Raw genomic sequence first — 22,956 nt, 5'->3', positions numbered from 1 at the left:
GGGAAGATGTGAGGGGGAAAAAAATGGTCAACAGTGTCAAAATTGCAAGAAATACAGTTAGAGTGAAAACTAAAAAGAGACTGCTGGAGGTTAGCAATTAGATCACCTTTGCAAAAGAGATTTTCATGAAGGGGTTGGGGCAAAAGCCAGATCATGGGGACAGAGGAGGAGTTGAGAAAGGGGATGACAGGGAAAGTGTAGAGAAATCGGTTCAGGAAAAAGCAGATTGGGCTGCAGACGCACCTAAAAGCCTACCTGGCCACGTATCTCCACTACCAGCTGCGAGAGGTCATTTGTTTTTAATAAAGTATATTTTCCCTATGACATTTGTAACATATCTTACTCTAGGAGCAAGGTTAGTCCTCATGAACGTCATGTAGTGAGCCCATCGACACGGCTCCTGCAGTATGAGTTTTCAGATATCCAAAGGGCCCTTTGTGGTGGCAAAGATAGTTCTGGATATTACAAAACAATGATCTGTAAAAATATAATACTTTTATCAAGTCTTTTAAAGAGCCAAAAAGGACCATGGTCTATATAACCTACTGATTCAGAGGCTGCTTAAAATATTTAAAAGGCACATGTATCAGGAATAACTGAGGATTTTATACCAGTTTTTAAAAATAAGTACACTAATCAGGGATACAAGAGCACCCTGCGTATTTCCTTAATCCTCCTCATGACTCTGAGAGGTAGGAATCACCAGCCCCATTTGGCAGATGAGAAATTCAAAGTTCGGAGAGATGAAGTGTGTCAGTCATAGTATGCTAACTGCTGCAGCGGATAATACCCAGATCTTAGGGGCTCAACACAGTAAAGGTCCACAGCCCTTCTGAGTGACAGTCCAATGTGGTCAGTGAGCTTGGGGGCAGGAACACAGAGGCTCTGCTCTCTGAGTCAGGGATCCAAGCTCTTTCCACTGCAAATCTACATCTGCAAGGAACAACGCGAGGAGAGGCCCACGGATGGCTTTAGAGGCCACAGTGACAAGCATCACTCCCACTCATGTTCCACCGGTGACACAGCCCGACCTTTCTGCACACGAAACGGAGCCTCACAGATAGCCAGGAAAGACGGGGAGGCCCAGAGACTGACAAGCACAGCATTCTCTGCCACAGTAAGTAACATCAAAGGGACTCTTGTGGAGGCCCAGTTGTTAAGACTTCACTTTATGCAGGGGCTGCGGGTTCGACCCCCAATTGGTGAACTAGGATCCCAAAAAACCAAAGCATAACACAGAAGCAATATTGCAGCTAATTCACTAACGACTTTAAAAATGGTCCGCATTTAAAAAGAAAAAAACCACTACAGTATACTAACACGTATATATGGAATTTAGAAAGATGGTAACGATAACCCTGTATGCGAGACAGCAAAAGAGACACAGATGTATAGAACAGTCTTTTTGACTCTCTGGGAGAGGGAGAGGGCGGGATGATTTGGGAGAATGGCCTTGAAACATGTATAATATCATATAAGAAACGAATCGCCAGTCTAGGTTCGATGCAGGGTGCAGGATGCTTGCGGCTAGTGCACTGAAATGACCCAGAGGGATGGTATGGGGAGGGAGGTGGGAGGGGGGTTCAGGAGTGGGAACTTATGTACACCCGCGGCAGATTCATGTTGATGTATGGCAAAACCAATACAGTATTGGAAAGTAAAAAAAAAAAAAAAAGTAAAAAATATATAAATAAATAAATAAATAAAAATAGTATATGGAAGAGTTGAGACACAAACCCGACACTACTTGAGGATCCCAAGGAAACTTGCTCTTCAGTTGGGCTTTCCCTTTCATTTCATTAAATCCATCACTAAGTTTAGCATTTCTCCAAATAACCATGATAATGAATGATTACAGTATGCGTTCCCTTTTTTTTTCACCTATCTTTTGCTGTCTGTCCTGCAATTCCCTTTTACAAATCGATGGTTTTAGTCTTCTGAGGGGCATACACATGAACACAAAATCTGGGGAGCCCTCTGAAGCCCATCCAGACTACAGAAGGCACGTGTGTGCTGTGTGGGCACGTTCAGTCGTGTCAGACACTGAGATCCCATGGACTGCAGCCTGCCAGGCTCTTCTGTCCATAGGGTTCTCCAGGCAAGAATACTGGAAAGAGGCGTCATTTCCTACTTCAGGGGATCTTCCGGACCCAGGGACTGAACCCCCATCTCTTGCATCTCCTGCATTAACAGGCAGATTCTTCACCACAAATGCCACCCATGGGACGCATGAGCCCGAGGCAAAGGACTCTCCACTGCTTTACCGTCGACGTCTGGCTTTCTTGCCACCCCCCTACCCCACTTCAGCCCCACCCCGCTGACCCCCTCCTTGTTGTAGCTTCTGTCTCTCGGTCACTGTACCCTGTTCCTTCTGCCTAGGCTGTCTTCCCCCAAGAGGAAGGCTCATTCCCTCAAGGTCAGCGTTTTGATGTCACCTTCTCAGGAAGACCTTCCTCTTCCTACCCTATCCACGCTCCCATTCATGTTTTTTTCCCTCTTTAGCACTTCTCACCTTCTAACATGTTACGCATTTTACGTACTTATAAGTTTCTAAGTTCTCCCAGGGTTAAAATGTGAGCTCCATGAGGGCAGAGATCTTTCTCGACCTTGATTCTGTTTACTGCTCTATTGCTGGCATCCATGACAGTGCTTGGACACCATATGCATCTCCTGGAATAAATTACTTTCAAGCTGGTTCTGGAAAAGGCAGAGGAACCAGAGATCCAATTGCCAACATCCGCTGGATGATGGAAAAAGCAAGAGAGTTCCAGAAAAACATCTCTTTCTGCTTTCTTGACTATGCCAAAGCCTTTGACTGTGTGGATCACAATAAACTGTGGAAAATTCTGAAAGAGATGGGAATACAGACCACCTGACCTGCCTCTTGAGAAACCTATATGCAGGTCAGGAAGCAACAGTTAGAACTGGACATGGAACAACAGACTGGTTCCAAATCGGAAAAGGAGTACGTCAAGGCTGTACATTGTCACCCTGCTTATTTAACTTATATGCAGAGTACATCATGAGAAACACTGGGCTGGAAGAAGCACAAGCTGGAATCAAGATTGCCGAGAGAAATATCAGTAACCTCAGATATGCAGATGATACCACACTTATGGCAGAAAGTGAAGAGGAACTAAAGAACCTCTTGATGAAAGTGCAAGAGGAGAGTGAAAAAGTTGGCTTAAAGCTCAACATTCAGAAAACGAAGATCAAGCCATCTGGTCCCATCACTTCATGGGAAATAGATGGGGAAACAGTGGAAACAGTGTCAGACTTTTATTTTGGGGGCTCCAAAATCACTGCAGATAGTGACTGCAGCCATGAAATTAAAAGACACTTACTCCTTGGAAGTAAAGTTATGACCAACCTAGACAGCATATTGAAAAGCAGAGACATTACTTTGCCAACAAAGGTGGGTCTAGTCAAGGCTATGGTTTTTCCTGTGGTCATGTATGGATGTGAGAGTTGGACTGTGAAGAAAGCTGAGTGCTGAAGAATTGATGCTTTGAACTGTGGTGTTGGAGAAGACTCTTGAGAGTCCCTTGGACTGCAAGGAGATCCAACCAGTCCATTCTGAAGGAGATCAGCCCTGGGATTTCTTTCGAAGGACTGATGCTGAAGCTGAAACTCCAGTACTTTGGCCACCTCATGCGAAGAGCTGACTCATTGGAAAAGACTCTGATGCTGGGAGGGATTGGGGGCAGGAGGAGAAGGGGACGACAGAGGATGAGATGGCTGGATGACATCACGGACTCGATGGACGTAGAGTCTGAGTGAACTCCGGGAGTTGGTGATGGACAGGGAGGCCTGGCGTGCTGCAATTCATGGGGTCTCAAAGAGTCAGACACGACTGAGCAACTGAACTGAACTGAACTGAACATTTATTTACTTTTGGCTGTGTCCAGCCTCAGTTGCTATGCACGGCCTTCTCTCTAGTTGAGGCACGTAGGCTCAGTTACCCCATGACAAGCAGGGTCTTAGTTCCCAGACTAGGGATAGAACCCTCATCCCCTGCCTTGGGAGGCAGATTCTTAACCACTAGACCACTAAGGAAGTCCCTTTTTGAATGAACTGAGGGACAACAAAAGAGTAAAAAAGAGAAAGGGCACATAGGCAGATGGCTGCTGTTGAAAATGTTCTCTTTCTAGTTCATAGGGGTTTATTTTAACACCATGCTCCACAAACCGGAGACAGTATATATTCATTCATTTATATATATATAAAGTAACATGATTTTAAAGTACTATATTCAGTTCAGTCGCTCAGTCATCTCCAACTCTTTGCAACCCTATGAAATGCAGCACACCGGCCTCCCTGTCCATCACCATCTCCCGTAGTTCATTCAAACTCATGTCCATCGAGTCAGTGATGCCATCCAGCCATCTCATCCTCTGTCATCCCCTTCTCATCCTGCTCCCAATCCCTCCCAGCATCAGGGTCTTTTCCAATGAGTCAACTCTTCGAATGAAGTGGCCAAAATATTGGAGTTTCAGCTTCAGTATCAGTCCCTCCAATGAACACCCAGGACTGACCTCCTTTAGGATGGACTGGTTGGATCTCCTTGCAGTCCAAGGGACTCTCAAGAGTCTTCTCCAACACCACAGTTCACAAGCATCAATTCTTCAGCACTCAGCTTTCTTCACAGTCCAACTCTCACATTCATACATGACCACTGGAAAAACCACAGCCTTGACTAGATGGACCTTTGTTGGCAAAGCAATATCTCTGCTTTTCAATATGTTATCTAGGTTGGTCATAACTTTCCTTCCAAGGAGTAAGCGCCTTTTAATTTCATGGCTGCAATCACCATCTGCAGTATAAATTGTATTCATGTATTTTCCTCAACAGGCCAAATGGAAAAGTACTTTATGTAATTCTTATTAGCACTATAGCGTGACCTTTTAAAACCAGCAATCTTATCTTACAAAAGTGAAACTAACAGTTTTCTTTGAAAATCCATTGAAGCATTAGATACCTATAAGCATTTCTTATAAATGAGTCCTTCTAAAGCCATTTTCAAAGTGATTCCGCGATTTGGCTAATGGTAATTAAAATTAATAGAAATTTCAGCTGAAATATTTTATTCTGGAAGTCATTTTTCAAACATACACTGTTCAGCATCTCACTAAAAACATGAGTTTTGAATGCAAAAAGGCATTAGGAAACCTAAAACATTGGCCAGAGATACATTCAGATTAAACAGATGAATAAAGGGTGAGGCAGGAAGGGAGAGGGTAACAGAGGGGAGGGGAGGCAGGAGAGGTGAGCAGACACCCACATAATGGGCTGGCCAAGAAGTTCGTTAGGGTTTTTCCATAACACTGTACAGAAAAACCCTAACGAACTTCTTGGCCAACCCAACACACCCATACTTATATACTACAGAAGTCAAGTTTCAAATCCAAGAAGCTTACCGGACTTAAAAGAAGACACTTGGAAGCCATCCACTATTTCCAAGTCCCGCTTTTGAGTTCCAATCCTACCATTTACTTAGAAGATATTCCAACCTGCTGCTCTCAGTTTTTTCATTTGTAAAATTCAGATAGTTTTATGCAACCGTTTGATGAGATCATGTATATATTATAAAACTGCTCTATAAACAAACACTAAGGAGAAAGGTATTTTTACATTTCTGACATGAATGTCCCAAGCTTACGAGCTGGACACAACTTACTGACTGAACAACAAACATTAATTACAATCTGGTGTTTAGACAAAGTCCTGGTATTCAGCCTGCACAGTGAGAAGATTAGAGATGCCTGCTCCACACATGATACAGTTAATCATATTTCCTTGGTATAAAACAAGAGGCTTACGTAACTAATAAGGACCTACCATATAGCACAGGAAACTCTACTCAGTACTCTGCAGTGATCTACATGGGAAAAGAATCTTAAAAAGAGTGGCTCTACGTATATGTACAACTGACTCATTTTGCTGCGTTTTTTTATATTCTAATAAAATTTAAAAAAAAAAAAACAAGAGGCTAACAAGTCTTCCAAATATCCTTCTAATAAAAAGTGGGGTTGGGGGGAATATTGTCATTTATGTTACTTTGAAAAAAATAAGTGACAATCTATTGATAAAGCAGAAACAATGTGTATTGCATCTTAAATTAAGGTTATTATCAACAATGGATATTGACCTTTTAAGCCACTTAACCAAATCAAAAGCACAAACGTGTTTCAAATGACTAAATAGTCACAGGAAAAAACCACTCCATACCCAACAAGATCAAATTAATTTGTCAAGGGAAAACATAGTGGACTAACATGTTTCGGGTCTTTTTCAAAGGTCTATTTTTAGACATAAACCAAACGCTCTTTAATTAAAACCTTTGCCTATAAACATATTTCCTGAGCAAGTAAAGCCTAACAAATCCAATATGAGTGAAACCCTGTACCCTGGAAACAGAAAGGAGCCCCGAGTCATTTACAATAAAAGTTTCATATAACCTTTCATCACTCCCACCACAACAGCAAACATGCAGCCTTAAAGTGAAAGCTTTCTAAATTTAGATACCTTCAAATAATGTATCATAAGTTGTATGTGAAGGTTGAATAAATTATTTAAGTCTCATCTTTAATAATGGGATATCATGTTTAACTTGTAATCAAAATGGAAAGAAAGTTGTTATACCATATATTACTGTACCAAGACTCAGAGTTTCCAATCTATATTTAGTTCACATTAAAATGGAAGCAAAGATGCAAACCAAGCTAAAAATAAAATGTTCTACAAAGATGAGATTTTTAAATGGATTGAGATCTAGCTTTATTTGGTCCCTTCAATGCTGGTTGCATTCCGTAGCACCTTAACTTTGCAATGCTACGTAAGCCATTTTCCATTACCTAGAAAAGTAATCAGAAACTAAAGCCCACAAGAAAATCCATGGACCATATACTTCCAGCACCTGATTGTACACAGCCCACAAGTTAAGAAGGTTTTTACATGTTTAAATGGCTTTTTTTAAAAAAAGAATATTTGTTAACACATAAAAATGTTACGAACTCAAATGTTAACATCCTTAAACTTTTACTGGAAGAGATGGTTAGATAGCATCACCGACTCAACGGACATGAAATTGAGCAAACTGCAGGAGATGGTGGAGGACCACGGAACGTGGCATGCTATAAGACATGGGTGTGCAAAGAGTTGGACATAATTTACTGACTGAACAACAACACACATATAGACATATACCACATGACAGCCACTTATAGGAATATTCAAGTACTGCCTATAGATGCTTTTGCACTACAGCAGTAGAGTTGAGTAATTCTGAGTCTATGGCCCACAAAGCTTTGAATATTTACTACCTGACCCTTTATAGAGAAAGCTAGCTGACTTCTGCCTAGACGAATGTCAATTACTCTTATAATTCAAGATATCTTCCTGCTCATCACCTATCAAAATGTAAATATTCCTACTTGCTTTTCACATCATAGTGAGTTTCTGAACAATAAACTTGTTAATATTACTGTATTCATTACCGATCCGCTGGCCTTGTTTCTGTTTCCCATACTATTTGGATCATCACCTAATTCAATGTTTCCACGTAGAACTGTGGCTAAGTCTTCAACAGTATTTTCGAATTCATTCTGTCTGTGTTTCAAATACTGGATAGGAACCAGCAGAACCTACTTACAGGCTGCCGTCTACAATCTGGAAAACACTGAGCAAGTCCTCCCTAATCTACTCTACAGAAGGTTTATGGTAAAAGATAATGTTCAATTGCACAAACTGTATCTCATAAAGCAATGAAAAATACAAATCAATATTTCCATATTGATCATGCCTTACCTTATGGCAAGGTTTATTTATACATCCCTCAAGTTAAAGTAAAACCAGGTTTTAACTGAAGAATATGGTGGTTATTCTTTTAATGGGCAGAAAGAGACGCCCTAATACAGGTATAGTGTTGCAAAGTTCAGAATATCTTTCCAGTGTTTAGGTATGTTTAGAAACTCATTTATGGACATTAAAATTAACTAAGACATATAAATGTGGAAAAAAATTAAGTGGGAGCATAATAAAGCAAATTTTAGGAAGCATTTTTGACACATGAAGCTTCATGACCTTAGCCAAGATGAGTCAAAAGGTCTTGAATTGGTTCCTATTTGTTTTTACCATTTGGCTTATGACAGTTGAAGAATTCTAGTCTATAATCCTGAGCAAGGTTCCTCCAGCCATTCACTGCAAAATGAACGACCACAGTATTGATGGGCCAACAAAAAGCAAACCAAGTGACCTTCACACTCATGTTCAAAATTAAGCTGTGCTCAGTTTAGTGCTGTTCCAGAATGCCTCACTCCCAATAAACACCTGTGAAATTCTCTACAACAGTAAATCTAAACGCAGAATTATCCTCGAGGCAAGATGAAGAATTTAGGGATAATAGTCAAGGGTAGAGAGAAAGGAAGAGATCTGATGAGTTACAGCTCCCTTTAGTTTCCCCAATCAGCAGTACTTAAACCTCTGTATACAAGTGATTTATTTCCTTTGAGGAAATCGAGGCAGCCATAAAATTATCTAGTGTTTAGCACTGGGTAGCTAGAGGAGACTACCTGAAATCCTATTTAGCTGATAGTTTGAGAATCCCTGTGTGTATGTGTTAGCCACTCAGTCGTGCCCAACTCTGCAACCCCACGGACTGTAGCCCACCAGGCTCCTCTGTCCATGGGATTCTCCAGGCAAGAATAATGGAGTGGGCAGCCATTCCCTTCTTCACGGTATCTGCCCGACCCAGGGATTGAACCCAGGTCTCCTGCACTGCAGGCGGATTCTCTACCATCTGAGATACCACAAAAAGAAAAAAGGTGCAAAACAGAGAATGAGAAAAGTAGGAGAGAGATAGCAAGGACAAAGACACAGAAGGAAAAAAAATGGGAAATGAAAAGAGGAACAAAGAGCCCAGAATACAGGACTGAGGAGGATACTAAAATACATGTGGATTTCATCAGACCACGCTAATTCAACAAGCATGCCGGTCTTACTTATTCTTTACTTAAGAAGTGTACAGTATCCACTGCAAAAAAGCTGAGATTGGTGTTGTCTTAAAATAGCCCATATTTCCTTTCATAGAGAGCTGGTTAATTAAGTGATGACATAACACGCTAGATTAAACCATATGAGATTTCCCATATGGGATCATTTTTTTCCCAGCTCTATAGAGGTCTAATTGACAAGTAAAATTGTATATATACTTAAAGTACTTAATGTGATGATTATTTGATAGACATATATATTGTGGAATGATTCCCACAATTAAGTTAATTACTATTATCCATTACCTCACAGCTACCACGTGTGTACCTGTGTGTGTGCTGAGAATACTTTGCTATCCTCTTGGCAAATTTCAAATACGTGATACAGTTTTAGTAACTACAGTCACAATTCTGAACATTAAATCCCCAGAAGATATTCCTCTTAGAGTTGAAAGCATGTACTTCTCCCCATTTTCCCCACCTCCCAGCCTTACTCTCTGCCATTCTGCTTACTCTCTACCGGACCGCTGACAATGCAGTCTCACTGAGCTCAATCTGATATAAAGGAATACTTTGCCACCAACAAGGTGAAAGAACAAGGTATCTCTAGACAAACATTAGAGAAATGATCTCCATATTGTATCCCCAAACAAACAAGATGCGGAACATGTACAGAATGTTCTCATCAGTATTTGTAAAATACTACATATTTAAGTGTGGTGTGTATATATAAATACACACACACACACACACACGTGTGTGTGTTAGTTGCTCAGTCATGTTTGACTCTTTGTGACCCTGTGGATGGACTGTAGCCTGCCAGGCTCCTCTGTCCATAGGATTCTCCAGACAAGAATACTGGAGGGGATTGCCACTCCCTTCTTCAGGGGATCTTTCCGACTCAGGGATCAAACCCAAGTCTCCTGCATTGCAGGTGGATTCTTTACCATCCAAGACATCAGGGCAGCCCATGTATGTATACATATATATATTCTTTTATGTGCATAGAAATTTTCTAGAAACACACAACAAAGAAACTGTCAACAATTGCCTTTGAAACAGAGACCATGAAGTCTAGTGTGGGAAGGAGATGACTTTTCAGTGGATACCGTTCCATCACCAAGTATCCTCTGAAACTGTCTGAAGGTCTTACTATATGCACACTTTACTTTTTTCAATTAAGAAAAGTCTGGACACTTTCCAAATGCCACAATTAAGGTTCTTCACTAACACTCAAATTATTTAAAATATTTACCAACGTTTACCACCAAAAAAACACTTAAAAGAATGTAATGACTTAAATTAGTGGTTATTTTTCACTCCAAAGCTAAACACCAATCAGCTTTATGATCCTAAGGATCTTAAAGGAAACAAAAAGTAGTAGTGCGTTTTAATGATAATACCCATATACACGAAGCATTACATGAACACACGTAATGTAAACACACAGTCATTCGAGAAATAATGTTCAACTCATCTCAATTCACTCTGCTGTAGGCTCTCTGTACGTGCACAAGCGCTTTCCAAAGAGAGTGTATATTAACATACACAAACATACGTAAGCATGTGGATATAGGCATGCAAACCATGTGTTCATGTGCCACGTATACCATTCCAGACTGCTATACACTATAATGAAGATGCTATTAGTAACCACAACCTGTCAGACCTAATGATCCCTTGGTTTATCTTCAGGATGTATGAGCTCCTGCTGTCTAATAAATGACTAAGCCTTGGGCTAGTCCCAGGGCCTCCTCCTCCAGGCTCTCCCATCTCACACACCTGTGCAAGGGATCGACGGAGTGTCCATCCTTTTCCAAAGATCTTTTCCCTCAACTTTTATCTGGATCATAACTGAAGCCTGGAAACCAACAGTTGAATTTAGCGGTGCTCCTTCCCCCCACTGCTCTGCCTTCATCCCTGAGAATCAAGAGATGTAACTGCTGAAATTCGTGGCAGATATGAACAGTCTGGACTGGGGGATGGGGCGGGTAAGGAGGCCAAGGATCAGCAGTTACAGTCAATTTAGGCCCTGATCGCTTGCGTCCATCCATGTATGATAATGTTGATGAACTTGTATGCACTTGCATTAAGCAAGTATGAAAAACACAACTTCTAAAATACAATACATTTTTGGTAATTTAAGGAACATTTCATTTAATGATCATTAATTATCCCTAATCATGGCAAAACATTAGTGTTAAATATTTTTTTTAGAAAGTTAAATGGGAAACCAACAATAAATATGCTTCTTGAATTGACTCTCAGTCTTGATATATATGCTTTTCCCAAAAGCACAGAAAATATCAAATTTAAACAGTATAATTGTAGCTATTATCATCAGTTCAAGTATCTTTCAAATTTTAGTGGTACTCCCAACAAATTTGTTTTTTATTTCACTCAGTTCAAATTAGAAATCTCTCTAAATTTTCTTCTAAACAGTATAAATTTATTGGTCAATTCTGATGTAAGTAAACATGGAATGTTAACCATTTCAGATGAATATGTAAAAATGCCACTTTACCTGTCATTTTGCTGATTATCAACACAGTTTTGAGAACTTTTTAAATTAAGATTTCAAATGTTAAAGGCACTCTCTGTTAGGAAAGTCCCTATTTTATTTAGCCTTAATCTTCTAAAAATACATTAAATGCCATACCCTTAATTTATCACAAATTTTATTAAATTAGAAATGTCACTATTAAAAGCAGTTACAAGATGTGCACTTAAAAATGAAGCAGTCTTTGACTCTTCATTCAGTGAAGTTTGTTAACAGTTGTGTGTGTGCTTACACATATTTATTTTAAAAAGTAAGGAGGCAGGCAAGTGCAAACATGAATCCACAGGCATATAATAAAAGTTCTATTTTCATATGTGGGTCCGTTAACCTTAGAAAACAAGTTCTTGTAAAAATAGGTATCAGAATGAATTAACTTCTGCACATTTATTTTTAAAGAGCACACAAACTTAACGATTTTATTGGTTCCCTTTTCTAATTCCTCGTTAAAATCGCCCAGTGATAACAGACTCTCAAGGGCATAATTTCTAAAATATGACCCAAATTTAGAATATATAAGTAATGTTTAAGTTGCAAGCATTTGAAATATATATATTATATAAAATCAAATTAAACTCGCAACTTGAGCCATCACAGGTCAGTAGCACGTGCTACAGAAAAAGTAACACAGCTTGCATATCTCCATATATGACAAAGCAGTTACTTTTTCGTATTAAAAATAACCATGCGTGTGTTGATAAGATCTGGATACAGCACTTAGTGGAAACCTGGGACTCGAGGTTTGTGGTTTGTGCTGCGCAGGGTGCGAGCATCATTTACCAAAGGACAGCAAAGGGGAAGGCAGGGGTCACCTCCCCATCCTCCCCTCTGGGAGGGTCAGGCAGCGACAGGCTGCTGCCCTAGGGAAGAGAAGGTGGCGAAGGTCACAGCTGCTCTGGCTGGCCTGCCTGCACTTTTCTCCTGTGCAAGGTCTCCGCAACCGCTGCTCGGCAGGTAGGGCAGAAAATAAAAAAACACTCCTTTTTGGATCCCTGAGTGGTAACTCTAAACAGCGTTTCGGCTTTTTCCCACGCTGCCTGGCTCCCCGGGAGCCCACCCTGAAGGCCCCAGCGTTGGGACCGGGAACAGCTCCCGCGGGCCCCGCCCCCGGCCCCGGCCCCGCCCTCACCTCTGCGCCCCACGCCCCTGGGCTCAGGCCCCGCCCCCGAGCCCAGGCCCCGCCCCGAGCTCAGGCGCCGCCCCCGGGCTTAGGCCCCGCTCTCACCTCTGCTCCCCGCCCCCGAGCCCAGGCCCCATCCCCGGACCCCGCCCCCGCCCTCACCTCTGCTCCCCACGCTCCCCGGCTCAGGCCCCGCCCCCAGGCCCAGACCCCGCCCTCACATCGGCTCCCCAGGCTCCCGGGTCCAGGCACCGCCCCCCCCCGGCCCAGGCCCCGCCCTCACCTCTGCTCCCGGGATCCGCCAGCGCGCTCCCCGCGCGCGGGCGCCCTCCGTCCCCTTCCCTGGCTGCCTCCTCCCGCCTTCCCGGTTGCTCTCGGCCCGCCTCACCTTGGTGCGGATCTGCCCCGAGGTGGACACTTTGCGGATCAGCTTCTGGGGTCCCTCCTGCTCCGCTTCGCTGTCTGACGAGTCGTCTCCGGGCCCCGCCGGGACAGTGGCGGGGGTGACCGCGGCGCCTGCCGCTCCTCCCGCCGCTCCCGGGGGGTGGTGTTGGCCGCCGGCCCCGGCCATCCTGTCCGACTCCTGCGGGAACACAGCCCCGCCCGGCGGGGGCGGCGGTCAGGGGCCGCGCTCCGCTCGAGCGGGGCCGGGAGCCCCGCGCCGCCGCCGCCATCTTCACCCCCCAGCCGCCCGCGCAGGGGAGGGGTCGCCCAGGAGCCTCCTGGACCCCGGCGCCCGGCTCCGGCAAGAGCAGCGGCCGCGGCGGGGCGCTGGGGGCGCGGAGCCAGGCCCGCCTGGGACCCCAGAGCGCCCGGCCCGAAATACTACCCGCGCGGGTAGCGGTGATGGGAGCGACGGACGGGTCAGAACTACGTCCCATGTCCCACGTCCCCGAGGGTATTGGGGTCCCCAGGGTGGGCCGCGCAGGGCGAGCGAGGTGCGAAATCTCCGCACCCACATTCCCGGAGGCCCAGCTGGCGGCGATGCTTCCTCCCTCCCTCGGTTCCCGGGCAACCGTGGCAGGAACGGCCCCGGGAGCAGAAAGGGAACCTGGCTTCCTGCCGGCTCCCCTGGGTGCTCCCCCCACCCTCCCGAACTCAGGATCTCTGCAGAGACACTCGGGCCTCGCCGCACAGTCCCCGAGAGTACAAGTCCCCTGCGGCCCCGCGACGGACGGGCGCTGCCCCTTGGTGGGTCTCCGGATCCCCCAGCCACTCTGTGATGAAGCGTACCTCTCCCGCCTCCGCCCGGAGGTCCGGGTCCCGTCGGCTCTCCCGACCGTGGCCTTCAGTTTCTGGCCCACCCCCACCCCCATCCGGCGCACACGGAAGAGAAGAGCATTTTCCGGGAGGCTCCACTCGGCTCGGAGAACTTTTTCGTTCGGAAAGAGCGATCCCTTGGGCTAACAGGAAACTGGCAAGGGCGTGGAGAGCGCGCAGAAACCAGCGAGTTACACGCAGCCCGAGACGACGGCGGGCAAGAGAAAGGTCTGAGCTCAAGCGCGAACCGGGGGGACTGCCTAGAAGAAAACAAAGCGCCGGAGCCGTGCGAACGCCGGAGCCCGAGCACGAAAACACTGGAAGGTCCTGGGAGAGAGCCACTCCCTAACCCGGACTAGAGCGGGAGGAAATGGGATCAACAGGCGGCAGCCACCGCTCACAGCTCGTCCCCTGCGAGCTGGTGGAGCGGACGCTTGGGAAACAGCAGTCTCGCCTTGCCATGTGCACGCCTGCTGTGGGAGGGCTTCGGGGAGAAGAGACTCAAGTGACAGGTTCCTCTTGTGATCCACAGAGAATTCCAGGCTGCTGTTAAGCTGTGTGTTTAAGTAGGGCAAAAAGTCCCTGCCACACCATGGAGTCTCTTCACGCTTCAGGAGAGCATCGTCTCTTTAGCGTGTTCGCGCCCTTCAAACTCATTCTAATTTTTTTCAGTTGGCATGACCTTTAAGGGCCCTCCAGACTAAGAGAGGGGGTGTTTTGCTTTGGGGTGTTTGGGTTTTTTTGCCTTTTTTTTTTTTAGTTTAAATCTTACTGTCAATAATTTGATGCTGTAGAAGAATTAACAGTTCTAAGAGATTTTCAGAAACAATATACAATCCCTGTACCACTGTCTAGCCACTAGGTAGATTAAATTGATTGAAATGTAAAATGTGACGGTTAGTTCAAATGTGCAAAGACAGGAGATTGTGGCCAGGTATTACTAACTGATAAAGGCCACTTCTTTGGGCTGTTGTCTTCTTTAGGAAGAGAAAGTAGTTGGGCAGAATAAACTTTAAGAACACTTAAGGCTCCATAAAAATGTAAGTCTGTATCTACAGAGAACATACCTCTGAGAAGGGAATTCTTTTAAAAGGAAAAAAAAAAATGGCCTTTATTCTAACCCAACTGTTTGGTCACTGACAAATCCAGTGGTCTCACAAATCCAAAGAGCACTTAAGTCAATGGCTTTTTGAAAGAATAAACCTAGTTCAGACTTTCTGTTTTAATGTAAAGAACCTGAGGCCCAAAGTCACAACCAGGACCAAAGTCAAAATCATGTGTCTTATTCTAATGTTCTATTCACAATACCACATCACACAACAAAAGCTGGTTTGTCCATTATCATGTTTCTATTCACATTTAGGTTTAAAGTTTTATATAAGTAATGTTTTCCAAAATCCAGGCAGAGAGTGAAACAGAAGGGCAAGGTCCATTGTTTTATGTCCATGCCTATTCTGTGATCTTAAGAAGAGGACTGAATACAGTTCTCACTCTCATTCAAACATTGATCACTTACAAATGTTAGATAAAAAAAAGTAAATATATATATATATAGCTTCATGTGCAAAAGCTGGGCTATTAATACCTCAAAGTAAAGGTATTCATTACTTCATGAAAAATTAACCTCACAGTTACCCCTGCTCTTTAAAGACTCTTGTAACAAGTTCTAAAATTTGGTTGTGACTCTGAAAGTATAGCCAGTCTTCACCCGCCAATGTTAACTCAATGATGCCCGGTCTGCATTTTCCCTAGCACATACTTAAAGTGAAATACTGTGTAAGCAAGTGAAGGAATGCCGCACCACTTCCCACAAAAGGTAGCTCACAAAAGATACTCTTCTCCAGTCATCTCTTCTGAGGAACTATAATCCCTAACTTAACGTAGCTGACCCACTGGCATCTTCTCAGGTCTTATCTGTAAATTAGAAATTTCCAGAAGGGATGTTCAATCTGTACACTGTATACCTGCAATGCACTTCAGTTCCCCTAAAAATATAACAGCAATGTCAAGAGCTCAATGTGTACAACCATTTTAATGTAGCTCAAAGTAGCAACTAAAACAAATTTCAAATACGTGGCATATTACATTATTTCTTTAATTTATAAGATTTCCTTGAACTGTTCTCCTTACTTGGTGTTTTCAGATATTCAAATAATTTCTTAGATGCATCTTACATATTTATCTTATTATTATTACTTTGAAATCTTTGTTTTGGACATACTGTATCACAAACAATTATAAGCTTGGACATAAGCCACATAGACACTGCATTCAGAAAGAAGTGGAAATGGAAGCTATCACTAAATTACCTTTAGGTGTCTACTTAAAAGGGCTTTCCACCCCATTAAAAAAAAAAACTATTATACTAAAGATAAGTTACAGCCAGTTCTCATTCTGATACCAACCTTATAAATATTACCTATAGAGATATTTTGAATTATATTCTTATTGATCATACTTATAACAAGAGGTTTAATATCCATTTGTAGCTTTTATTGATTAAATCCCATATGTTCTATGGTTTTATGTTAAATATTATGTCATAAACATGAAGTCTACATTAGATTCTGAAGAACCTAAGTACATAGGCACTTTAAAAACATGTTCTAAGACTCACATTCCTAATCAATGGGAGCCATGCAAAGAACACTGCAGGCTGAACAGGTACAGACCTGCTTTCATGCAAACTTTAAAACACCTTCCATAATACACTACCTATTCCTATGGTTTCTCCAGTGGTCATGTATGGATGTGAGAGTTGGACTATAAAGAAAGCTGAGAGCTGAAGAACTGATGCTTTTGAACTGTGGTGTTGAAAAAGACTCTTGAGAGTCCCTTGGACTGCAAGGAAATCCAGCCAGTCCATCCTAAAGGAGATCAGTCCTGAATATTCATTGGAAGGACTGATGATGAAGCTGAAATTCCACTATTTTGGCCACCTGATGCGAAGAGCTGACTCATTGGAAAAGAACCTGATGCTGGGAAAGACTGAGGGCAGGAAGAAAAGGGGACAACACAGGATGAGACGGTTGGATGGTATCACCGACTCGATGGACATGGGTTTGGGTGGACTCTGAGAATTGGTGATTGACAGGGAGGCCTGGCGTGCTGCAGTTCATGGGGTCGCAAAAAGTCGGACACGACTGAGCGACTGAACTGAACTGATTCCATGTTTAGAATGTAACACTGAAAGCTTCATTAAAATTCCCTTGTTTATCTCAGCGAAGAGGATTTTGAAATGACAGTAATCATGTTATCAACTCCATGTACATATGCCCATCCCTGCACCTAAGGCACACACCTTTGGTCATCTAGACTTCCTACATAAAGTCTCACTTATGTGTTGGCCATTTTTCCTTTGAAACTCTTCTCTCCCTAATTTTTTAGTGGTTCTGAATAGCTTCATCAGAGCCAACTAGGTAACAATCATTCAGAAATAAAAATAAACTTTAATAAGTAAAGGGTACTCTAGCATCCCAGTACTGTTCAAGAACTACTCTGTAAATACCCTCATACTCTGCTAAGTTCTGGCAAGAATTCTATTTTCTTTCTCACAGGCTATTATCTACAAGGACTACTTGGCTAAATATCTTCCTGAACCCCACCTATTCTCACCACCGAAATATTTTTTAATTAATTGGAAATTTAGGTAATGCCTCTGTTTCCACCGATTTGATTACATTCTAAAGCCAGCATTAAAGGAAATACACAGACACCTGAATGCTAACATTTATCTTCTTGCAGGCCCAGTGCCCTCGATGGGGTAATGATAAGGTTAACAGTTTATTTAAATTCCCTCCCTTAATTAAATAACTTCATTTCATCTCCAAGTACAAAGACCATCCTGATGGCCAGCAGCTGCCTCACTGCTCCAAGCATGAGTACATTTCAAGTTAGACGGGCTATTCTCTTTACTATTACTCAGTATCGTTTCCCAACATTAAGTTAACTCTTCTGTCTGAATAGTTCCATGTAGAATCATATCACGTTTTGGGACTCGGCAAAAAAGACCAGAGAAAGTATATCCTTACATATATGCTGTTATTTACAGTAAGAAACAATGCAACAGGATCTGTGTGCTGGGAATATTGCCTGTTTGTTCCTGAATATTCCTTTTCATAAATGTAACAGTATATTTTTACAGTAAAGAAGTACTAAAGTAGCCTGTATTGGAATTCAGAAAAAAAGAGATTTTAAATGACAGCAAAGTGGAATCCCGGTCATAGCAGATCTTTTAACCCAAGGTCTTTGAGGGTCAACAGAATGGGCTATGGGAACTCTGATTCCCTTGAAATTTTATTAAATTTTTATATGTATGTTGTATGGCTACATCTTGGGGAGGAAGACAGTCCATAGCTTTGATTAGATTCGTAAGGGATCACTGATCCAAGAAAAGTTTTTGCAGGGAAATCTGTCCTTCAACATAGATTAAGCTGACATTTCCCCAGTTAGCGCCCCACGTCTGAAATAACTGACATTTACATGCATTATTTCCCCTACTTTACCCTGTCATTTTTCTTGTCCACATCACTTTTCAGTAATTTGGATAACTTATCTTTTTTAAGAAATTAAGTGAGAGTCCCCTTCATTAGTTCTGAGACTTCATGTCAGACATGGACAGCCACAGGGTTTCAAATAAAATCACTTTGTCCAATGGATCATTTTGTGCCACATACACGAGATTTCTGATGATTTTCTTCTTTGAACTCTTTTCTTTTTACTCTAAAATAGTAGAATGTATGAAACAAGACATTCTGTCTACTTAAGAATAAAGGCTCTGTGATGATTTAAGGATTTGTGTCTGTGCAGTCAACTGCTACATTCAACAGTCCTGGAACATAGTAGGTGCTGGATAAAAGACCTGTTGAGTAAATAAAAAGGCCTGCAGCGTTTAAAGAAAATAAACCTCATTTTTTAAAGGCGAGTTCTGCAGACTGGACAAAGTCACAATTCACTCACGTATTTCTGTTTGGGCTCTAGTTTTAAAGGCTAACAAATGAACATTTTCATTTTTGTCACTTGAAGTAAAGCAAAAATAAAAGTTCTGCTGCCAAAGTAGCTGTGGCATCAGCATCCTACAGTAAAATAAATACATACAACCAGGCATTTTTCATTGTGATTGGTGTTGACTCCAGGTCTGCAAGTTCATGAAGGACTTCCCAGGTAGGAAAGTTTAAAAGTAAAGAAGTTACAAAAACAGGTCACTAAATTTAGTTTTCAGGGATCTTTGACTTAAACTCCAAAACCAAACTGTATTTTGAATTTCAAGGATATTTTAATCCTCAGTAATACACACAACAGACAAAATATGAGCAGACAGGCAAGCTAATAACGTGTTCAACTTTATGAAAGCAAAGACAGCTGCAGATACAGACTAATCAGGGTTGAAGGACACTCCCGAAAGGTCGGGAAACAGAAGGCAGAGAAACTTGGGGCAAAGGAGCCGGTAGGGTACACATTGGAAAAGAAAAACCAAACCTGGCACCTGACCTAGAAGCTCTCAACAGGCAGGGGGCCAGCCTGAGCAGATAATGCGGGAGTCCCTGAGAACACGGTGAACAGAACACCGCTGAGGCTTTTCAAAGAGGCTCAAGAATATCAACCAGGACGGAGTACCAAACATCGAGGCCGGGCGCAGAGAGCCAAAATTCGATGCCAGGGGAAAAAGGCAGCCCACACAGGATTACAGAGCTCTGAGTGAGACGGGGATTTCGGGGTAGAAACACTGGAGGGTGGTGAGGTGGTTCTGACTCTCTGAGTTGCAAGAAAGAAGTTGAAAGAGTTTGAGGGAACGGATGCGAAGAGCCCCCCTCTCCCCTGGGCTCCTGCTTGTTACCGTCGCACACACCAGGCACATGTACACGCTATCGGGTCCCTAAAATCACCCAACCTCCGCGTTTTATGGGCGGCGAAAAACTTAGGCGAAATCAAGGTCAGCTTCCCGCTTCCCCCTTGGCAAGCCCCCTTGACCCTCGCCCGGGGCTTTAGTGGCGAGCCCGAGTCGGAGGCGTGGTTCCGGACTTCAAGCCGCGATGCGCCCGGCCAGCGCGGGTCCCCGGGAACCAGCGCGCCCAGGTGATGGGCCAGGGCGCGGTCTCGGGCCGAGGGGAGCGCGGGTCTCCTCCGAGCCCTGCCCGCCGACCCACGGTCTGGATTTCTCCTTTCCTCCTCCCTACCCACCCTCTACGCTCTAAAATCAAGTCCAAAAAAAAAAAAAAAAAGTTGAGAAGTCGATGAAGCACGGAAATCAAACGGTGCTTCGAGGGCCGTGATCCGCGCGGGTCGCCGGCAGCCCCCCTCGGGGAAAGCCTCGGCGGGCCGGACAAAGGGGCTCCGGGCGGCGCGCGAGGAGGAGCCGGGGCGGCGGAGGAAGCGCGGCCCCGGCTGGGAAGCAGCTGGGGACCTCATCCCGGGCCATTTCCTGAACGGAACCCGGCTCGGGCGGGAGGGAGGGGACGCGACAGACAAGAAGCGGGAGGGGGCGGGCGCGGGCGCGGTACCCACCGGTTCCTCCCAGGTCGGGCTGCGGGCGCCCGGCGCGGGGCGCACGTGCCGCGGCTCCATCGCGCCGGCCCGCGCCCGCCGGCCGCCCGCGGAGTGTGGACCCGGGCCCCCCGCCGCCGCCGGGGCCGCTGGATGCGCCTCCCTCGCCGCGGTGCTCGCGGCCGCCGCCGCCGCCCGGCTCCCAGCCACCGGCCCTCCCGCCGTCTCCGGCTTCCGCCGCGCTGCGCTCTCCCGCCCCCGCGCCGGGCCCTCCGTCCACCTCCTCCTCCTCCGCGGTCCAGCGCCGCGCGATCCGCTCCCCGCTGCCGCCGCCGCCGCCGCCGCCGCCACCGCCGCCGCCTCCCGCAGCCGCGGAGCCCGCCCCCCGCGCCTTCCTCCGCCCCCGGCTCCCTCCCCTTTTCCTCCCCGCTCCCCGCCCCGCCTCCTCCCCGCCGCCCCCTCCTCCCGGCGGGCGGCCCGGGGCGCACGTGACACCCCCCGGCCGGCCTTATAAGGCACGGAACCGAAAGCGCCCGCCGGTTGGTGAGGGGCGCCGGGCGGCCGCGGGGACGCGAGCTGCTACCCCCGCGGGACCGGGCGCCGAGCCTCCGCCGCGCGCGCGCGCGGGGAGAGCGGGGAGCGGTGGGGAAAGCCCGGCGCGGCCGGCCGAGGAGCTGGCGATGGGAGCAGCAGCGACCGCGCGTCCCCGGAGCCGCCTCTAGCGCCCCTGTCCCCGCGTATTCCTCTCCCAGTGCCCGCAGCCCGCGCCCGCCTCCCTTCCCACGCCGGCGGCCCGCGCGCGGGCACCTCCCCTCCTCCGGGCGCTGGGGCTTGAACTGAATCGCGCTGGACGGTAACCGACTTCGACAGAGCGAGGGAGATCATTGCATTCCAGAGCCGCTCTTGAACCAGCTGCGCCAGGGATGGTTTATGCTTTGTGACATTAAAAAGCCTTGCAGATGGGTTAGCATCTGCGAGAGGGGTTCAGCTTCAGGGAGTACTTTGTTTGTTTTTGTTTTTTTTTTTTAATGTCTTTTTAGTGATTAACGGTTTCATGGAAAGAAACCCGGCTCCGGAGTGGATCTGCCTTCCAGTTAGAGCACTGCCTTCAAATTACGGAAAGGGACTGGCTCGCAGTGAGCGCTCAATAAATGACATGTCGCCTGGTTCCAACCTTTGAAAACAACATTTCAAACAGCGTTTCTGATCCTCTTATGGGCATCGGAGACGGTTTCAGTCTATTTCCAACCCGAGAATGGCTTTGTTGTTACTGTTCAGTCCCTAAGTGGTGTCTGACTCTTTGCGACCCCCATGGACTGCAGGACGTCAGGTTCCTCTGTCGTCCACTATCATCTCTTGGAGTTTGCTCAAATTCACGTCCATTGAGCCCGTGCTGCTATCTAACCATCTCATCCTCCATGCTCCCTTCTCTTTTTGCCTTCAGCCTTTCCCACGATCAGGGTCTTTTCCAATGAGTCGGGATGGCTTTTCACGTATTCCCTCTCCTGGACTTTCAGGCTCGTTCTATCAGCATCTTCCCAGGCCCTTCGTCATGTAAAACATTTTAAAAACAAACTGAGAATTTCAAAACACTTCCTTGATCCAGTCTGGATCCTCCAGTCCCCACCTCCTCACTGTCAAGCTCTTTGGGAGATAAATGCCTGTTTTTATTATTCTTACAACCCTTTCTTCATCTACCACTCATTCTTTCCTGCAACGGGTCTCCATGCCCACTCTTCTTCCAAGGCAACCCTGACAAAGGTCACCTGTGCCTTTCAAACTTCCCTGAGCCACTGGGTTGTTTCCCTGCCACTACCCCCCCGCCCCCACCACCACCACCACCATTCGCTTCTTATTTAATGTATCTGCAATATTTGTCCCTGGAGGCCAGACTTTTGTCCTTGAAACTGTCTCCTGCATCGGCCACTGTGACACTTCAGTTTCCTGTCCTCTAAACGTCTTACTTGAGCTTGGTCCCGTTGTCATCTTTGACATATTGGAATGCTGACACAGTCTGGTTTGGGTCTGTTTCTAATGCTATCTGGTCTATCCAGACCCATTCATGACTTCAGCTACCAACCATGTGCTAGCAACTCATAACCTGTCCAGCCTATCCCAGATCTCCAGCCTGTAAAGCCAATTTCTTTTTTTTTTTTTTTTACTTTATTTTGCTTTACAATACTGTATTGGTTTTGCCATACATTGACATTATCAGAAATGTCTACCCAGACGTCCCACATCTTCAGCTCAGCGTGACTAAAATGGAAGTTAACTTTCCTGCCACTTGCCCCTTCTCCTTGGTCTCATTCCTAGTAAATGTCTCCACAGTCCACCTTGTCAACCAAAGGAGAAATCTGAAATTGTCCCAGGCTCCCTTTCTCTCCCCTCATCGCCCCCTTGGGAGACCAAACATTCCTGTCCACCACCTTCCATCGATTTCACTGCTGTTGCTGGGTTTGGGGTCCTTTCTTTCGAGCCCTTGAAACATTGCATTGCTTTCCTCATTAGTCTCACTTGCTGCTAAGCTGCTCACACCTCTACCCCTG

General features: G+C 45.3%; 1 protein-coding gene across 1 annotated transcript in view; it reads right to left on the bottom strand.

Moving 5' to 3' along the window:
* The window catches only part of DGKH (diacylglycerol kinase eta), a 208,914-nt gene extending 194,551 nt beyond the window's left edge, over positions 1-14,363 (bottom strand). The window contains exons 1-2 of the mRNA XM_027973522.3: positions 13,901-14,363; positions 13,056-13,250 (exon numbers count right to left, since the gene is read on the bottom strand). Coding sequence (XP_027829323.1) covers positions 13,056-13,238 — 183 coding nt within the window. The 5' untranslated portion in view covers positions 13,239-13,250; positions 13,901-14,363. The remainder of the gene's footprint in view (positions 1-13,055; positions 13,251-13,900) is intronic.
* Positions 14,364-22,956: the final 8,593 nt, after the last annotated feature.

Source organism: Ovis aries, chromosome 10, assembly GCF_016772045.2.
Source record: "Ovis aries strain OAR_USU_Benz2616 breed Rambouillet chromosome 10, ARS-UI_Ramb_v3.0, whole genome shotgun sequence".
NCBI lineage: Eukaryota > Metazoa > Chordata > Mammalia > Artiodactyla > Bovidae > Ovis > Ovis aries.
This window is presented reverse-complemented; position numbering and strand designations above follow the sequence as displayed.